This window comes from Melanostigma gelatinosum (assembly GCF_949748355.1).
Source record: "Melanostigma gelatinosum genome assembly, chromosome: 2".
NCBI classification, from domain to species: Eukaryota; Metazoa; Chordata; class Actinopteri; order Perciformes; family Zoarcidae; genus Melanostigma; species Melanostigma gelatinosum.
Genome location: NC_136635.1, coordinates 33,665,374 through 33,685,080, shown reverse-complemented (window position 1 = coordinate 33,685,080; position 19,707 = coordinate 33,665,374). Strand labels below are relative to the sequence as shown.

The window sequence follows — 19,707 nt, the reverse complement described above, 5'->3', positions numbered from 1 at the left end:
AGCTGCGACTTTTCTGCAGGAAATATTTGTAGTGTTCTCTGCTTGTGTCAGTTTAGACTCTTCTCTTTTGTAACGAGGAGCGTCGATCTGCATTCAGCCAGAGGAGGTGTGCCGATCCTCAGGCGTCGCTTTGATCAGCGGCTTCAGGCTGGAGACAGAAAGGCTCTTCATCTCAGCGCTTAATTAGCGGGCCGCTTCTTAATTGTTCCTTTTACAGAAGCATGTGGCGGTCTGGTGTGCTCATCGGGATTCATGACTTGAAGCCTTGATTTGAGCTGAAAAGACACTAAATGGTTTATCTGAGAGCCTCATCTCTTGCTTTGCATTATGCATGAATGATTCGTCTTTTCATCTTTCCAATTTAAATAGTGAAATAGTTTCTTCCTGGAAAATAATCGGTGTAAAGAACAAGCTGTGTGTGTTTTCTGATGTTTTTTACGGAAGTAAAAGTCCAGCTGCTCGATGGATAAGTGAACCGGCTCTGTGATTGGTGACATCGGGACGAATGAGTCGACAGAAGAGAAGAAGAATGAACCAGCTGCAGGATCGAAGGTGAAATATCTTCTGTCATCAGCAAATATACTCTCCTTCAGGAAATGTTCCAGCAACACTTGAGGTGTGAAGGTGGATTCATCCTAAACTGTGATTGTCTCAGATCCGGCTCTCCTGCTTCCACCTTCACAGTCCTCCACATGTTAGTGTTCAGAGGAGGAAGACGGGCGGCGCTGTAATTACCGAGGCAGGAGATGCTGACGTTTGGTTCATGTTGGAGTGGCCGTCGTAGTGATTCTGGGAGCCGCCGGGAGGTTCGGGGGGGGATTGAAAAGGAAGGCCGGCGATGGGATTATGGAGCATGACGATGAGGATTCGCTCTGCTTTAAACAAATAACACTCGTGCATCAGATCAACGCTGAGAGCTGATTCACTAACACGACTTCTGTCTGTTTGAAAACAGGAACTCACCGTAAATTAACGTGTTTCTGAGTCTTCATCACCTTCATGGCTTCAGCAGTGTTCAGAGGAACAACACGTGTTGATGGCGCTGCAGCATCATGAAGATATCATCAGAGGATTCGAGGCTGCTGAGAGGAAGTTACACGACATTCAGGCTTTCTGTGTTCATTTAAAGTCCAGGATCCAACAGTTTGAACACCATTATACTTTTCATCATAGCAGCAGGAAGGACAAGCTAGCTACTGAGCTAGCTAGCTACTGAGCTACATTGCTAACTAGCGGCAACAGCTGTGCTAGCACTAGCTCACAAAAACAAAGTCATAACCTAATTTGCATATTGGTGACATCAGCATCATTACCATGAAGCTGAGTGGTTGTGAATGCTCTGGAAATGAATTATAGTCAAACGTGTTGCAAGAATAATAATAATAATAAACTCCTGACTTCCTCCCTGATGGTCTGAATGTAGAAACGTCGTCTTTATTAATATCTAGTCGGTCGGACCGCCTTCCTCTCTCTCAGTATAAACAGAAATATCTTTTTTCTGCAGCAGAAATGCTAATTAGCGACTGTAGCTGGAGGTCAAATTAGCATCTTTAATTAAAAAATTAGCAGCAAACAAACAAAAGAAAAGATACGAACGATTAAAGGAAAAACAACCTGGAGGATCTCTTTATCTGACTTCATTAGTGTGAGATTACACAAACACACATCACCAATATGTGTGTTTGTGGCTCTACGGACCAATTCAGAACCAATATTTTCACATCAAATGCTGACTTTGATCCAACAAAACCTTTTTAATTGAACAGAACTGAGGAAGACCTTCATGAATGTATAGAGCAACTCCTCCTGACGAAGAACACGTTTACTTCTCTTCTTCCTCAAGGCACAGCTGACCGTTATTACCACAGACTGTGTATAACAAGGTTATTACACATTCATTCACAGACTGGATATCAGAAGAGGATGTCGTCATGGTGACGTCGTCATGGTGACGTCTCTCGTTGGTTTGTGGAGGTTTTGCAGCCTCGGGTTCGGCGTTTTGCCGTCGCCATCTTGGATTCTTTGCAACCAATAAACAGGAAGTGCCGTATACGTCTCTGGTGTCGACCTGTCAATCACTGTGTAGCCCCGCCCTAAAGCATCCCCTGCTTTATGGTCTGTGTGACTCTAAATGGACCATAATGTACTAAATGAACATCATGCTGTATTGAAGAAGACTTGAAACTAGAGATTGAGACATAAACTCATGTTTACAATGTTTACTGAGGGAATAAATCAAGAGAGAAGTAGAGTCATTTTCTATAGACTTCTATACAACCAGAGGAGTCGCCCCCTGGTGGACACTAGAGAGAATGCAGCTCTACCACATGAAGCTTTGACTTCTCTTTAAAGAACAGGAAGTTACCTCCTGGGCTGAATACAGTCGGGATGAGGAAATGAGTAAAATAAAGTGATGTACAAACAGGAAGAGGGTCAACGACATTTAAAGAAGAAGAGGGGATGATGTTATTGTTTTCACTGTCAACACTCGTGTGTTTTCTATTTCATTGTAGTTGTATTCAAAGTGTTTCATAAATACAAATTGTTTCCTGGGTCACATGGTCTTCTTTGTCCTGTGTGGAGACTGTTAATGTGTTACTATGACTACAGTACTACATACTGTGACTGTGAGCACTTTTAGGTCTAAACAGGGCTTTAAAATACGGTGATGGTTAAAAGACGTTTAAAAGTGAAACTCTTTTCAGCAACTATTTCAAGACGTTGATTAAACGTTTAGACCAGATTTACCAGATTTGTAATATTGGCCTCTGAAATGATGAAATACTGTTATTATCACAATGTAGAGGATGAAAATATTCACTCGTGCAAATCTGGGTGAAATATATTCTAAATGTAAACGTTTAATCAATGTCTTCAAACTGTCGGAGAAAAAACTCTCACTTTTGAGTCTTTTCATTATTTAATGAGTTCGTTCAGTTCATGAGTAGAAGAAGAGAATGGCATGAACAGAAATAACACACTTTGGTGTTTCGAAGAGTGTGTGTACAAATACTCCTCCAGTGACCTGGTGAGTCCAGTACTTGTACACTGCAGAGACCAGTCTTTATTTCTCAGTGAGCCTCTGCTGCCCTCTGCTGGTGACTTCATCAAATACATCATCAATGTTTCAATACATCAATACAAGTGGAACGTTTTTATTTCACAGACTGATCTATTTCATTTAGAGGAAAACACCAGAAGCCTCGAATACTGCGGTCATCTGATTGTAAACCGAGCGGCCTTCTGGGAAACTGAGTCCACACAGAGTTGAGGTCTCAGTCGTCTCCTCCACACAGACTGAGCAGAGCCTTCTGGTAGTCTCCTTTAGTGTGCTCCTGAAACACAAAGATGTGATGATAAGGATTATAATAACATTACCAAATATGTATTTTATTATGATTATTATTATTATTAACAATCATAGCCAAAATAGTGATAATACTGATAAAGATAATAACAATAATATTAATAATAATATTAATAACAATAGTATTAATATTAGTATTAATAATAATGATAATGACTATACTATTATTCATAACAACAGTAATAGTAATAATGCTTATGTCTCATGGTGTAGTACTGATGTAAATATGAAATCACACACTGGCTGATACTCACAGCAATGGTCTGGTACAGAGTTCTCTTGTGCTGCTTCCTGAACTCTGTTCTGATCTTCATCAGGTCGACTTCACAGCGAGACACCATGATCCTGGTCACCACCTTCTCCTTTGCTCCTTTACTCTGCAGACAGACAGAAGAAACAACGTTGTATTTATTGTTAATATTACTGACAGATGTTTTCAGTAGAATTGCACTTAACAACTTACCAACTCAATTCAACCTTTTGTATTAATAAAGATAAATGTAGTGCAGTGAAGAGATGAAGTGCAGTAGAAATATTAAGTAGCATAAAATGGAAATACTCAAGTAAAATACAAGTACCTCAGAATTGTTCATCAGTCTAAAACTTAAGAAAAATTATGAAACTACCTTCATGGCTTCACTGAGTCTGTTGGCGAAGTACAGCTGCCTGTTTTCAAAGCACTCCACTGTGAAGAGAAGACAAATGGACATTAAATGGACCTGTTTCATCACCATCATCCTCTTCAAAGGACTTTACTTATTGTCATGGTCTCATGTATTAGTCTTTCAGTACTTTCTGTCTGTGTTTTGACAGTTTTATGACAACAATGGATAAGTCCTGGTCCTGTAGTAGTGTTTGTTACCCAGAGTGAGGAAGGACTTCTCCAGATCTCCCTTCACCTCCTTCCTGATGCTCTCCTTCATGTCGTACGGACTGTAGCTCTTATACCGCTCAAACACTGTCAAGAGAAAAAGCACATCAAAAGGGACAGCATGAAAAACCTAAAACACAGTGTTATGAATATTCATTCATTTTAACCATTTCCACAATCATTCTCTAACTTTATCAATTAACATATGCACATAAAAATAGAAACATGTTGGAATTACATCAAGAATGTTGGTGTTATACATAAAGAACGTTGGTGTTCAACGTAAAGAACGTTGGTGTTCAACATCAAGGACGTTGGTGTTAAACATAAAGAACGTTGGTGTTAAACATAAAGAACGTTGGTGTTAAAGATAAAGAACGTTGGTGTTAAACATAAAGAACGTTGGTGTTAAAGATAAAGAACGTTGGTGTTAAACATAAAGAACGTTGGTGTTAAACATAAAGAATGTTGGTGTTAAAGATTAAGAACGTTGGTGTTAAACATAAAGAACGTTGGTGTTAAACATAAAGAACGTTGGTATTTAACATAAAGAACGTTGATATTAAACAAAGAGCGTTGGTGTTCAACATAAAGAACGTTGGTGTTAAACATATCGAAGGTTGGTGTTAAACATAAAGAACGTTGGTGTTAAACAGAAAGAACGTTGGTGTTAAACAGAAAGAACGTTGGTGTTAAACATATAGAACGTTGGTGTTAAACATATAGAACGTTGGTATTAAACATAAAGAAGGTTGGTATTAAACATAAAGAACGTTGATATTAAACATAAAGAACGTTGGTGTTAAACATAACGAAAGTTGGTGTTAAACATATAGAACGTTGGTGTTAAACACAAAGAACGTTGGTGTTAAACAGAAAGAACGTTGGTGTTAAACATAAAGAACGTTCGTATTAAACATAATTCATATTCGTATTCGTATTAAACATAATAAAGTTGGTGTTAAACATATAGAACGTTGGTGTTAAACACAAAGACCGTTGGTGTTAAACAGAACGTTGGTGTTAAACATAAAGAACATTGGTGTTAAACATAAAGAACGTTGGTGTTAAACATAAAGAATGTTGGTGTTAAACATAAAGAATGTTGGTATTAAACATAAAGAACTTTGGTGTTAAACATAAAGAACGTTGGTGTTAAACATAAAGAACGTTGGTATTAAACATAAAGAACGTTGGTATTAAACATAAAGAACGTTGGTGTTAAACATAAAGAACGTTGGTGTTAAACATAAAGAACGTTGGTGTTATACATAAAGAATGTTGGTGTTAAACTTAAAGAACGTTGGTGTTAAACATAAAGAACGTTGGTGTTATACATAAAGAATGTTGGTGTTAAACTTAAAGAACGTTGGTGTTAAACATAAAGAACGGTGTTAAACATAAAGAACGTTGGTGTTAAACATATAGAACGTTGGTGTTAAACATATAGAACGTTGGTGTTAAACATGAAGAACGTTGGTGTTAAACATAAAGAACGTTGGTATTAAACATAAACATAAAAACGTTGACATTACACATGAAATAAAGATGGAACATGGTGGTGGTAGAAGGCGGTGAATCCGTGTCTGAATATGTTGTGGTGATGTCGGTGTAGTTCACCTTTCTGCAGGTGAGGGACGCTCCTCTTAGCCATGATGGAGATCCAGGTGTTCACGTCGGTTCCCTTCCTGTTCACCCCGGCTTCATACAGAGACTGAGAGGTTCACACACAACACAAAGATCACAGTCAACACTCCACGGTGCTGAGGTTCAAAGGAAGAGTGAAGCCTTGCCGATGGATTGTGCTTTATTGATTGATGGATTGTGCTTTATTGATTGATGGCGTGTGCTTTATTGATTGATGGATTGTGCTTTATTTATTGATGGATTGTGCTTTATTGATTGATGGATTGTGCTTTATTGATTGATGGATTGTGCTTTATTGATTGATGGCGTGTGCTTTATTGATTGATGGCGTGTGCTTTATTGATTGATGGTTTGTGCTTTATTGATTGATGGCGTGTGCTTTATTGATTGATGGCGTGTGCTTTATTGATTGATGGATTGTGCTTTATTGATTGATGGCGTGTGCTTTATTGATTGATGGCGTGTGCTTTATTGATTGATGGTGTGTGCTTTATTGATTGATGGCGTGTGCTTTATTGATTGATGGCGTGTGCTTTATTGATTGATGGATTGTGCTTTATTGATTGATGGATTGTGCTTTATTGATTGATGGATTGTGCTTTATTGATTGATGGCGTGTGCTTTATTGATTGATGGCGTGTGCTTTATTGATTGATGGCGTGTGCTTTATTGATTGATGGCGTGTGCTTTATTGATTGATGGCGTGTGCTTTATTGATTGATGGATTGTGCTTTATTGATTGATGGATTGTGCTTTATTGATTGATGGTGTGTGCTTTATTGATTGATGGATTGTGCTTTATTGATTGATGGATTGTGCTTTATTGATTGATGGTGTGTGCTTTATTGATTGATGGATTGTGCTTTATTGATTGATGGTGTGTGCTTTATTGATTGATGGATTGTGCTTTATTGATTGATGGCGTGTGCTTTATTGATTGATGGCGTGTGCTTTATTGATTGATGGCGTGTGCTTTATTGATTGATGGATTGTGCTTTATTGATTGATGGATTGTGCTTTATTGATTGATGGATTGTGCTTTATTGATTGATGGTGTGTGCTTTATTGATTGATGGATTGTGCTTTATTGATTGATGGCGTGTGCTTTATTGATTGATGGATTGTGCTTTATTGATTGATGGATTGTGCTTTATTGATTGATGGATTGTGCTTTATTGATTGATGGATTGTGCTTTATGGATTGATGGCGTGTGCTTTATTGATTGATGGCGTGTGCTTTATTGATTGATGGCATGTGCTTTATTGATTGATGGATTGTGCTTTATTGATTGATGGCGTGTGCTTTATTGATTGATGGATTGTGCTTTATTGATTGATGGCATGTGCTTTATTGATTGATGGATTGTGCTTTATTGATTGATGGCGTTTGCTTTATTGATTGATGGATTGTGCTTTATTGATTGATGGCGTGTGCTTTATTGATTGATGGCGTGTGCTTTATTGATTGATGGCGTGTGCTTTATTGATTGATGGCGTGTGCTTTATTGATTGATGGATTGTGCTTTATTGATTGATGGCGTGTGCTTTATTGATTGATGGCGTGTGCTTTATTGATTGATGGCGTGTGCTTTATTGATTGATGGATTGTGCTTTATTGATTGATGGCGTGTGCTTTATTGATTGATGGCGTGTGCTTTATTGATTGATGGCGTGTGCTTTATTGATTGATGGATTGTGCTTTATTGATTGATGGATTGTGCTTTATTGATTGATGGATTGTGCTTTATTGATTGATGGCGTGTGCTTTATTGATTGATGGCGTGTGCTTTATTGATTGATGGCGTGTGCTTTATTGATTGATGGATTGTGCTTTATTGATTGATGGCGTGTGCTTTATTGATTGATGGATTGTGCTTTATTGATTGATGGATTGTGCTTTATTGATTGATGGCGTGTGCTTTATTGATTGATGGCGTGTGCTTTATTGATTGATGGATTGTGCTTTATTGATTGATGGATTGTGCTTTATTGATTGATGGACTGTGCTTTATTGATTGATGGCGTGTGCTTTATTGATTGATGGATTGTGCTTTATTGATTGATGGATTGTGCTTTATTGATTGATGGATTGTGCTTTATTGATTGATGGATTGTGCTTTATTGATTGATGGCGTGTGCTTTATTGATTGATGGATTGTGCTTTATTGATTGATGGATTGTGCTTTATTGATTGATGGCGTGTGCTTTATTGATTGATGGATTGTGCTTTATTGATTGATGGATTGTGCTTTATTGATTGATGGCGTGTGCTTTATTGATTGATGGATTGTGCTTTATTGATTGATGGATTGTGCTTTATTGATTGATGGATTGTGCTTTATTGATTGATGGCGTGTGCTTTATTGATTGATGGATTGTGCTTTATTGATTGATGGATTGTGCTTTATTGATTGATGGCGTGTGCTTTATTGATTGATGGCGTGTGCTTTATTGATTGATGGATTGTGCTTTATTGATTGATGGATTGTGCTTTATTGATTGATGGATTGTGCTTTATTGATTGATGGATTGTGCTTTATTGATTGATGGCATGTGCTTTATTGATTGATGGCGTGTGCTTTATTGATTGATGGATTGTGCTTTATTGATTGATGGCGTGTGCTTTATAGATTGATGGATTGTGCTTTATTGATTGATGGCGTGTGCTTTATTGATTGATGGCGTGTGCTTTATTGATTGATGGCGTGTGCTTTATTGATTGATGGATTGTGCTTTATTGATTGATGGCGTGTGCTTTATTGATTGATGGATTGTGCTTTATTGATTGATGGATTGTGCTTTATTGATTGATGGATTGTGCTTTATTGATTGATGGCATTTGCTTTATTGATTGATGGCGTTTGCTTTATTGATTGATGGTGTGTGCTTTATTGATTGATGGCGTGTGCTTTATTGATTGATGGCGTGTGCTTTATTGATTGATGGCGTGTGCTTTATTGATTGATGGCGTGTGCTTTATTGATTGATGGATTGTGCTTTATTGATTGATGGATTGTGCTTTATTGATTGATGGCATTTGCTTTATTGATTGATGGCGTTTGCTTTATTGATTGATGGCGTGTGCTTTATTGATTGATGGCGTGTGCTTTATTGATTGATGGCGTGTGCTTTATTGATTGATGGATTGTGCTTTATTGATTGATGGCATTTGCTTTATTGATTGATGGCGTTTGCTTTATTGATTGATGGCGTGTGCTTTATTGATTGATGGCGTGTGCTTTATTGATTGATGGCGTGTGCTTTATTGATTGATGGATTGTGCTTTATTGATTGATGGATTGTGCTTTATTGATTGATGGCGTGTGCTTTATTGATTGATGGATTGTGCTTTATTGATTGATGGATTGTGCTTTATTGATTGATGGCGTGTGCTTTATTGATTGATGGCGTGTGCTTTATTGATTAATGGCGTGTGCTTTATTGATTGATGGATTGTGCTTTATTGATTGATGGATTGTGCTTTATTGATTGATGGCGTTTGCTTTATTGATTGATGGCGTGTGCTTTATTGATTGATGGCGTGTGCTTTATTGATTGATGGCGTGTGCTTTATTGATTGATGGCGTGTGCTTTATTGATTGATGGCGTGTGCTTTATTGATTGATGGATTGTGCTTTATTGATTGATGGCGTGTGCTTTATTGATTGATGGATTGTGCTTTATTGATTGATGGATTGTGCTTTATTGATTGATGGCGTTTGCTTTATTGATTGATGGATTGTGCTTTATTGATTGATGGCGTGTGCTTTATTGATTGATGGCGTGTGCTTTATTGATTGATGGCGTGTGCTTTATTGATTGATGGATTGTGCTTTATTGATTGATGGATTGTGCTTTATTGATTGATGGCATGTGCTTTATTGATTGATGGCGTGTGCTTTATTGATTGATGGCGTGTGCTTTATTGATTGATGGATTGTGCTTTATTGATTGATGGATTGTGCTTTATTGATTGATGGATTGCTCATTTAGTATAAATGATTGATTACTGAGTGTTTACATGACAAAAGCTTCACAGCATTGTGGCATTTGGGGCTTTTTATAAAGTCTCTTCTTCTGTCTTTTGGGAGTTATATCCAGGTCGACTCACTCTGGCGTCCTCGTCAATCTTCTCATAGTCCACCACATTAGAGGGTTCATCTCTCTTTGTCTGTAAATCAAGAAAACATCATGTCACTGTTGAAAATGTTGAAACTTCAGTAGAACTGTTTGTTAGAGCTGCAGTTGTTGTCATTGTTCACAGAGACAAATAAAATACATTTAAAATGGTTCAGAACGATGAAATCAAGTTATTATAATACCATACAAATACATGCTAATACCACACTGTAAAAATCAGAAATCAGTATCAGAGTATTTTACCATCTCTTCTGTATCAAATGTATGATGCATTGAGAAGCATTTACAGAACTCATCCAATGAAATGAGCCGTAAACACAGATAATGGAAGACGAGTGACCGGCAGCATCTGAGCTACCTGAACCAGCGCCAGCAGCAGTTTAGCGAAGTCTCCCGATGTGTCTCCTGCAACGTCTTTGTCCACCTCCTTCTTAAACACTGCAGAGACAAATAAAGAGATATGACCATTTGCTAATGTTGGCCTGAGACCAACGAGCTTTGTATGTAGCTGATGATACAACTTAGCTAAAAAACACAGTTTTGCTGATGCTTTGTCATTTTCTTGCGGCTGCTAAGTAACCACTTTAATTCTTAACTTATTCATTTCAGATGTACTGGTCTTGTCCAAACGTACTCTCTTTGTAAACCTTCTTGATCTCCTCCAGTTCTTTGTTGTTTCTGGAGCAGACGATCTCGATCAGGGTTTCCTCGTCCGTCCCCAGTCCCTGAAACCACAACCAGCAGCTCAGACGGAAACTCTTTTAGAGACATCTGATTGGTCAAAGAATCTGATTGATACATCAGTATTTAGTAAAGTAGATTAGCATCTGTAGGATTCTACTGTTAGCTACCTTCAAATGCTTTCAAACTTTCTAGACAGCCAACTCATTCAGTGCATCATGTTTGACTTTTAATGTAATATTTGGATGATAGAAATGAAACCATGTGTGAGTTTTACTGTAGTAAAGTACTGAGTACCGTCCTCCTTGTGTACTCTTGTACTCGTATACTGAGTTCTGCTGACTCTGACCTTGATGGAGGCTTTGAGCTCAGAGGCGTCGTATTGAGCGGTGGTCTTCATCAGACCCAACATTAGAGCCTCTAGAGGACCGGACAGCGCCCCCTTCAGGGCCGTCATCAGATCCTGAAACGGGGACACACGAACGTCTTTGTAACCAGGAAGTGACACTAAAGCAGAAAGCAGCAGCAGGTGTGTCTTCATGGTCTGACTCGGGCAGGACGGTTCGAACCTTCTTGGCGATGCGTTCGTACTCAAAGGCGATCTCGCTCCGCTGCTCTCCGCTGCGTCGGGTCAGGATGTCGATGACTGTCTGTTCGTCTACTCCTGCACAACCAGGATTCATGCTTTTAGGTTTAACTTCAAAAGAGGTCAGTTTAATACATTTCATCATTGGTCCAACTCATTCAAGCTAATAATGGAAACTATTAATATCCATCATGTGTATGTTGACTTTTACTGACTGAATGTACATGTCATATTTGACTTGCTGCAACTTCACTGGAGTAAAGGATCTGAATCCTTCAAGAAGATCACCACTTTATGAGAATCACCTGACTTCCAGATTTATGAGATCTTTGTTCATTGAGCTCAGATAAACAATATTAATATAAATATGAATATAGAATATTAATGAAACATGCATTAAAGCCGAAAGGGGCCATTTGACCAAGGAACCAGTTCAACCCTTAGAAGGACCTTTATTATCACTAGTCCACTGTGATAATATAGTTTCTATAGCAGATAAAGAAAGAATGGTAAATAACCTTTTGATGGCATATATATAAATATATATATATGTATGCACATATGAACACAGAGAGGAGAAGCTTTGACATCAGCACACACAGAAGGAGACATCATTCCTCTCGATCTTTACAGATGATGATGTTAATGATCTGAACCTTTAAGTAGTGTCTGCTTGACAGGAAGTAACTGTGTATTCTGAACTGGACCCACAGCTCTGTTGGATGAATGTTGTTTGTCTCTGAAGACCAGTGATCTAGACTCTGGTCTGATGTAAACCTTTGTTTGTGGCTGACGTCCACTGAAGGATTTGTGATGGAACAGGTGGATGAATGTGAGATGTGCAAAGACTCTCTTACCTTTAGTCTTGACGGCCGTCTCGATCCTGGCGGCGTCTTTGGCTGGGTCGAAGTCTCGTACCGGCACCACGGTGGGGAATTTAGGCTCCACTTCCTACGGAGGACAGAGTCTGCTGCTGTGACATCATCTAAACTTCCTTTAAATAGCAGATAACAAAGAGACTCTGATCCAATCACAGGGGGACAGTACAGGTGGGAATGCACCCGAGAGGAAGTGAGGTCCGATCGCTGGGCCGCAAATATCATTATTCTTTGAGCAGTGTGTCCATGATTGTGTCTTTGGCCACATTGAAGGGACGCCAACTCAGCGGACTTCCTCTGCATGATATAACAGATGTGGACCTGTACACCGGGATCAGGTGAGGATCAGGTGTAGACTTGGATGAAACTTTCTCTCTCTTTATACTTCAGCATTTCTTTTGTCCGCTAGAGTCTGTTCCAGAAACGATCACTCGATCACATTGTGTGATTCTAAATGACTCACTGATCAGCCTTCAGTTATCAGGTGAACTGGGTGGAGAACAAACCACACCTTAATCTGCTCTATGAGGGCAGTAAAGATATGACAGTATGGACATACGTGTCCTGATATGATATTTATATATACAGTATATATATATATACTGTATATATATACACAGTATATGGGCCATTCTACCGAATTCGTTCAAAGTGCGGTCCCCCAACAAGAAAAACTATTTAACAAAACAATTAAGTATTCAGACATAGATATTTACTAAGAATGTGTCATGGTCTATTTAAACCCAAGGCATTCAATTAGATCGTGATAAGCTAAATATATACAAAATCATCATTTATAGGGTACTTTCTATTGGGAAGTAGCTGTCCCCAACCCTGACATCTAAATTTAAATTTCTGTAAATAACACTTAAAACAATTTTTTGATTTTGTTCAATGGTGTAATTTCAAAGATCTTTATGATGAAGTTTAAACAGAAGTTGTAAGATTTAGATTTATTGTGGGTTTAATTTTAAAATGAAAACAATATACCCAAAAAATCATGTCCCCAGTTTTCATGTCACTACCGAAACACAAGAGTTTTAGTCCATTGGCTGAGCCTGGTTTTTAGCCACACCCCTGCATTTGTGACCAGGCAGTGACACTGCATCCCTGTCCCTCATGGCTGAATGATAAGTAGCTAAATCCCACACTTTTGATATAAATGTGTTACAAAGTCTGAAAATCGGCGTGTAACCTTAAGAATTGTCACTACCGAACACATATTCTCTTCAATTAAGTACACTTTTTGGGGTTTAATGCAAAGTACTATGTTTTTATGTGTGTACACCTCTTCAAATATGTGTATGCTAGCCATCCACTTGCTAGCATTCTTTAGTTGTGCTCAAAGTTAGCTAGAATTGTCACTACCGAAACAGTCACTGCCGAAACATATGGTAAAGTCTCTCTTTCCATTCATTCTCACTTGGCCATCTTCCGTTGTCATATTCCAATTCCCTTTGAATCAAACTTCATTTCATAGTCTTATAAGATTCCAATACAAGCAATACTTATCATATCTCGCACAATGTCCTTTTATTTTACCCGTTATCTGTCTGCAGGTGCCCTTGAGGTCAAAGTCATGCACAACATTGGGCGAAACCGCTTTTATTGACGCGACTAGAGGACAAGATCTGGTACACAGTGGACAAGGTCCTCACCTTAATCCCTCCACCAGAAAACGTCACACAGAGGCATGTCCAGATCAGCCCAACGTCACACCACGTTGGGCTGATCTGGACACTCTCGGGCTGTCCAGATCAGCCCGAGAGTGTCCACCGCAGTATGTGGAAAACTAGATTTGTGAATGGATTTGTGATGGTGTCTGACACTGAACCCCCTTAAACATACAGTACAACATAATATCAGTGATTTGTTTTCTTGTTCTCTTTTACTGAACCCACTTGGGTCATTTTCCATTGATAAGTAATGTTTGTACTTTAAATGGTTCCGGATGAACAATTGTTATGTCTTCAAAAATAAAATGATTCTATTGACCACAAAACATTTGTTTGAAATATTCCCACCCTCAGGCATGTTATGAGTTAAGATTAAGCAATAAGGTTGAGGAAATATGATACAAGCTTGCAAACAAAATACTGTGGTCACAACCGAAACAGTGCAGTCATTGCCGCAACACTGGATGTTTTCTAAAAAATAAAGTATTTTGAGTTATCAACTAAAATGTTATGATACTGATTGGTTTAATGTGTGTTCAATTGTATCAATCATCAACTCTGGAATCAATATGATCAGTATTATGCATTTTACAAAGAAATATTGCATTTAGATTTTTGATGAATTGTATAAATTGAACTTAGAAATTTGGTACAAATCTCATTTTTATTGATTTAATTGTGAAAACCTTCAAGAAATATTTGTAAAAATACTCTTCAGAGAAGGGAAGGAAACACAATCTTAACAGGTTAATAATAATGCCTTTTTACTGTATTACTATGTTTCGGGAGTGACAATTTCCGGGAGAGGAAAAACATTCCAACACAGTCTGAAAATACAATATAAAAATTGATGGTTCTTTTACTAGATATGTGTACTTTATATATGGTACTGTAGGGGACGACCGAATTCACGGGGCCCCTTTAAGGAAAGGGGCGTAACCCTGGTGACAGAGGGGGTTAAAGGGTGAGAGGAAGTGAATGTGTTGGATGTTTTGTATGGATGGAAATAAACGGCCACATGGTGCAGCCAAAGGGAATACTCGACTCCTTGTTTGTTTCCACACACCTACAGTACAATATATATACGGACAAAGTTTTGGGAATAAAACATACAAAATTTAAAAATATTTCCAACCTGACTTTGAACCAATTCGGTAGAATGGTCCATATACATATAAATATGTTTCCTGTGTGACTCACCGCTCCATACGACAGCGTCAGCTGACCCAGAAACTCAGACACCATCGCCATGTTGACTCGACCTGCAGGGAGGAAACACAGACAACTTCTGTTACATCATCATCATCATCATCACTTCTCTTCCACTTCAGCAGAATGTGGAGCTTTCTCAGAATTCACTGAAAAACAGGTGGATCAAAAGGTGTTCAAATATGTTTAATTATCTTTTTATAGAAACATACCAGGAAACACTTTTGAGAAGCTGCAACCAGCAGATGTTTTAGTTTGAAAAGTGACTCAAAAGATGAACTGGTTATCAAAAGAGTTGATCAACGATTAATGTTCTGCCAGTCGACTCATTTATTAATTAAAAGGACCACCAGAGGTCCATGGAGACGGGAGAACCACCTGCTGTTTCTCCAAAAACGAGCAAACACAAGTCTGTGAACACTGAGAGCTTCGGAATCCAGCAGACTGTAAACGCTGCAGAGAGGTGTGTTTGATTTATGGACCAGGACGTGCTGAGGGAGGGGCAGCAGATAAGAGAGATCACAAAGCACACACATCTGAAGAAGTATGGAGGCTGCTATGTAACACATGCGCACGCACACACGCACACGCGCACGCACACGCACACGCACACACACTCACACACACACGCGCGCGCACACGCACACACACACACGCGCACACGCACACACGCGCACGCACACGCACACGCACACACGCACACACACACACACACACACACGCTCAACTTCAAAGAAATGACATTAAATCAAACTGTAAAGTGTTAGGTAGTTATGAACCCATAAACCATGAAGTTATTGTGATTTAAGAAGAACTGGAACGCTCTCCCGACCTTTGACACTTTACGAGACTTGAACAGGAAGGTTGTGAAAGCGTTACCTAGCAACAGCTGAGACAAACAGTCCAACAGGCAGAACTACTTGTTGGAGTGTAAAGGAGCTCATCTCAGATATTCATGTACTCAAAGCAGGAAATTGTAAATTGATGCAATATTTATCAACCGGTAACAATTTAGATGAAACCAGAAACAAATGGATCCAAGTCGAGTTTTATTGAAACAATATTACCAAGAGCATCAACTATGTGTTTCTTATCATGCATGCTCTCATAAATGACAGAGTGAGTGTTGCATTCGGGGTTCAAGGATGTTAGCTGTGTCACTAGTGAGTCACATGCTGGTCCTGGTCCTGGTCCTGGTCCTGGTCATGAACCTATAAGTCTTTCTGTTTGTTTTCAACCACTGAAAGTAAAAGAGACTCAAATTCTTCACTGCAGAACTGAACATTTTGTTCCCCAATAATGTGATTCTTCTTCTGACTCGTCATTGCAGAGACGTGAGTTCTCTAGACTAGACTACTGTGGTTCCTCATCAGGCTCTGATAAGTCTCCTGACTCTCTCCAGTAGACTCAGAATGCTGCAGCTCGTGTACGAACAAAGACTAAGAAAGAGATCCTCTGGTGACTCAAGTCTTCTTTCTGATTCCTGAAAGTTTATGAATGCATTCATTTTGTTGTTAATGTCTTTTTTAAGGACCTCCAGGATCAGGACCAGGAGCAGGACCAGGAGCAGCCGGTCCACATGAAGAGAAGGAGAAAATAAACTGTGGACTGCTGCTGTTTCTGTTCAGTCTCAGTTCCTGCTTCCAGAGAAGTCGTCTCTGATCCTCCCGCTGAATATGACATGCAGATGATACTCTGGTGATTACAGGAGGCCACCGAGGGTCTGAGCCTTCGTCCAGCTCGTATCACATGAGGGAGATCTGAGCTCTGCATAGATTCTCCACGGACTCACTGAGACTCAATGACTTGTTGCAGTTCTTGCAGTTTAAAATACCAAAACCACCTAAATACTGTGTGTAGTGTGTGTAGTGTGTGTAGTGTTCTCTGAGTGAAGCTGTAAGTGTTTTCTGTTTCCTTACCTTTAACAGAAGCAGCAGCAGTGAGGCAGCAAGCAGCAGCAGCTCCGTTATGATCCAGGACAGGACAGGGTGTGGTGTTTAAATAGCAGCTCACACACACACACACACACACACACACACACACACACACACACACACACACACACTCACTCACACACACTCACACACACACACTCACACATACACTCACTCACACACACACACACACTCACACACACACACTCACACTCACACCCACTCACACACACACATGGTCTGAGTGGATGACTCAGTGGACAACGTTTACACACCAGACTGAACAAATGGACATAAACTCCTGAGTGAGGTTGAGATCACCTCGCCTGCTTCCTGCCTCCACTACAATGCTGCTTCCTGATTAAAGTATACAAGGAGGTCTGAAACACTTTCATCTTTGTTTCTAAACCAGAGCTGATGTATGTATATGTATATACTGTATGTATATGCTGTATGTATATACTGTATGTATATGCTGTATGTGTATATACTGTATGTATGTATATACACATACAGTATATACATATACATACAGTATATACATACAGTATATACATACAGTATATACATACAGTATATACACATACAGTATATACTATATGTATATGTATATACTGTATGTATATACTGTATGTATATACTGTATGTATATGTATATACTGTATGTGTATATACTGTATGTATGTATATATACATACAGTATATACTATATGTATATACTGTATGTATATGTATATACTGTATGTATATACTGTATGTATATACTGTATGTATATGTATATACTGTATGTGTCTTCTGGGGGTGTCTTCTTAGCAACACATAAGCATAAAAAACAAAAACTGCTGCTTAATGTTATGTGGTATTGTTACTTACATCTTGTATTGTTTCTTACATCTTGCAAAAGAGATTTTTAATCTCAATGGGACTACCTGGTTAAATAAAGGTTGTTTAAAAAAAAAAAATTTCAAACTTATTCGGTTCGTCATGCGTACCGAACCGTGAGCCTCGTACCGAACGGTTCAATACGAATACGCGTACCGTTACACCCCTAGCAGGAAGTGATGCGTATCACCATTAACTGATTCAGAGTTTCAACATAAAGTCCTGCCTCAGTTCAGGAACTCATCTCAAACCAGTGCTTCACTAAATCAGGTTCCACCATTAAAACTTAACAAATGACTCAACGAGTAAAGACTGTAGTTCGTGTGTAAATCTGTTGCTAGGATACCTCTGTAGTGCTGTCCAATCACAGCGATCCGCTAGCGTAGCTTCCAAACATGGACAGGCTGAAAGATAAAGTCTCAGTTTTATTTCTGTGTGCATACAAAGCTGTGTTTGAGATTTAGTTTATTGTGAGAGGAAAATATCTGACTATGCTAAGCTAACTGGCGTTACGTTAGAGTTAGAACTTTGAATAATTTCAGGTTTGTTGATGTATTTTGGTGAAATGTGATTTGAAATCATTATTAAACTTCACTGATCAAGTTTCCGGTCAGATGTGTCTTAATCATTACCACCCCCCTTCACTCTTCAGATATTAGCATGCTAGCGTTAGCTTTGTCAGTTGGTTCAGTTTCCTGATTTACGAGCCACTCCCACCTCCTGCAGTGATTCACCTGCAGACTAAGCTGATGCTGTACGAGTGGGCGGGGCTTACTGCGACCTAAAGACTTTGATCAGATCAATAAAACTGCTCCCCACCACATACTCTTTATCAGTCGCTGTCTACATAGATAAGTAGTTGAATCACCTGCTGGTCTCTTTTACACTCTGTAACTTCACATTTTACTTCAGAAGTTAAACTGTTGATGAACTTCACAACAACAGGAAGTCAGAGACACAACTGACTGCTCAGTGTTAAAGCTGCTGGTGGAGAATTAGCCTTACAGAGTTTGTGCATTGGTCCCTCAGGTAACCGACATCAGATCAGTATCAGATCCTCAGCTACACACTGAAACACGTCAGGCTTCTGGATCTCGCTCTACTTCCTGTCTGGACGTCCTCCCCAGGATCAGGGACCCTCTGGACTCCCCATTCGTCCACCTGATGCCTCAGGCGTTCCCATTAGTCACGTGACTCCTACACTCAGTCGCTCTCTTGGTGAACCTCTCGTGATATGGTTGGGGTCATATGAACCGCTGGACTCTGCATTCTTTTCTCAGTTATGTAACGCATAACTCTTGACTTGCAGAGGAAACTCAGTGTTGATGTGAGGGAAGCTCTATTGTTCTCTGTTTCTATTTGTTTTAAAGTGGACTCTCCTCTCAAGACCTGACATGTGATTCTTCATGTTTTTCAATGCCGTAACTTTTCATTTTATGGGGACCTGAACTGTTTTTCTTATTCTGCAGAAAGGACGAGGCTGCAGAAGAACTCAGTAATTTCTGATAGAAGTTTGGCTTCAGATTTAGGGAGGAACCACTACATTTGAATCACATGCAGAGATAATAAATACCTTTGGTATTTCATACTGTGTGAAACAGACTGTTAGAATATTCACTAGAGGAAGTGTCACAAGTGGTGGTTCTGGTAGTACCTCCTACCTTATAAATAGAGGCCTATGAGGACATCCTCCTCTTTGTCTCCAAACACCTTCACCTGGAATGAGTGCTTGTTGCTGTTTCCATGTGTCTTTTGAATTACTTACTCTGTGTAAGTCGCACTTTATTTATATTACTGGGAACATGATGTAGTTCAGATGATTAACAGCTCATCTT

General features: G+C 39.1%; 1 protein-coding gene across 1 annotated transcript; it reads right to left on the bottom strand.

The window, feature by feature from the left end:
• Window positions 1-3,122: 3,122 nt before the first annotated feature.
• Window positions 3,123-17,051, bottom strand: LOC306794547 (annexin A2-B-like). Its single transcript, XM_079292658.1, has 13 exons — window positions 16,975-17,051; window positions 15,047-15,108; window positions 12,150-12,243; window positions 11,276-11,370; window positions 11,056-11,169; window positions 10,660-10,750; window positions 10,384-10,463; window positions 9,997-10,056; window positions 5,859-5,952; window positions 4,230-4,325; window positions 3,994-4,052; window positions 3,622-3,744; window positions 3,123-3,335 (listed from the first exon to the last, which is right to left on the bottom strand). The coding sequence occupies exons 2-13, from the start codon at window positions 15,095-15,097 to the stop codon at window positions 3,276-3,278; spliced, it is 1,017 nt and encodes a 338-aa protein (XP_079148784.1). The 5' UTR covers window positions 15,098-15,108; window positions 16,975-17,051; the 3' UTR covers window positions 3,123-3,275.
• Between the last annotated feature and the right edge of the window lie 2,656 nt (window positions 17,052-19,707).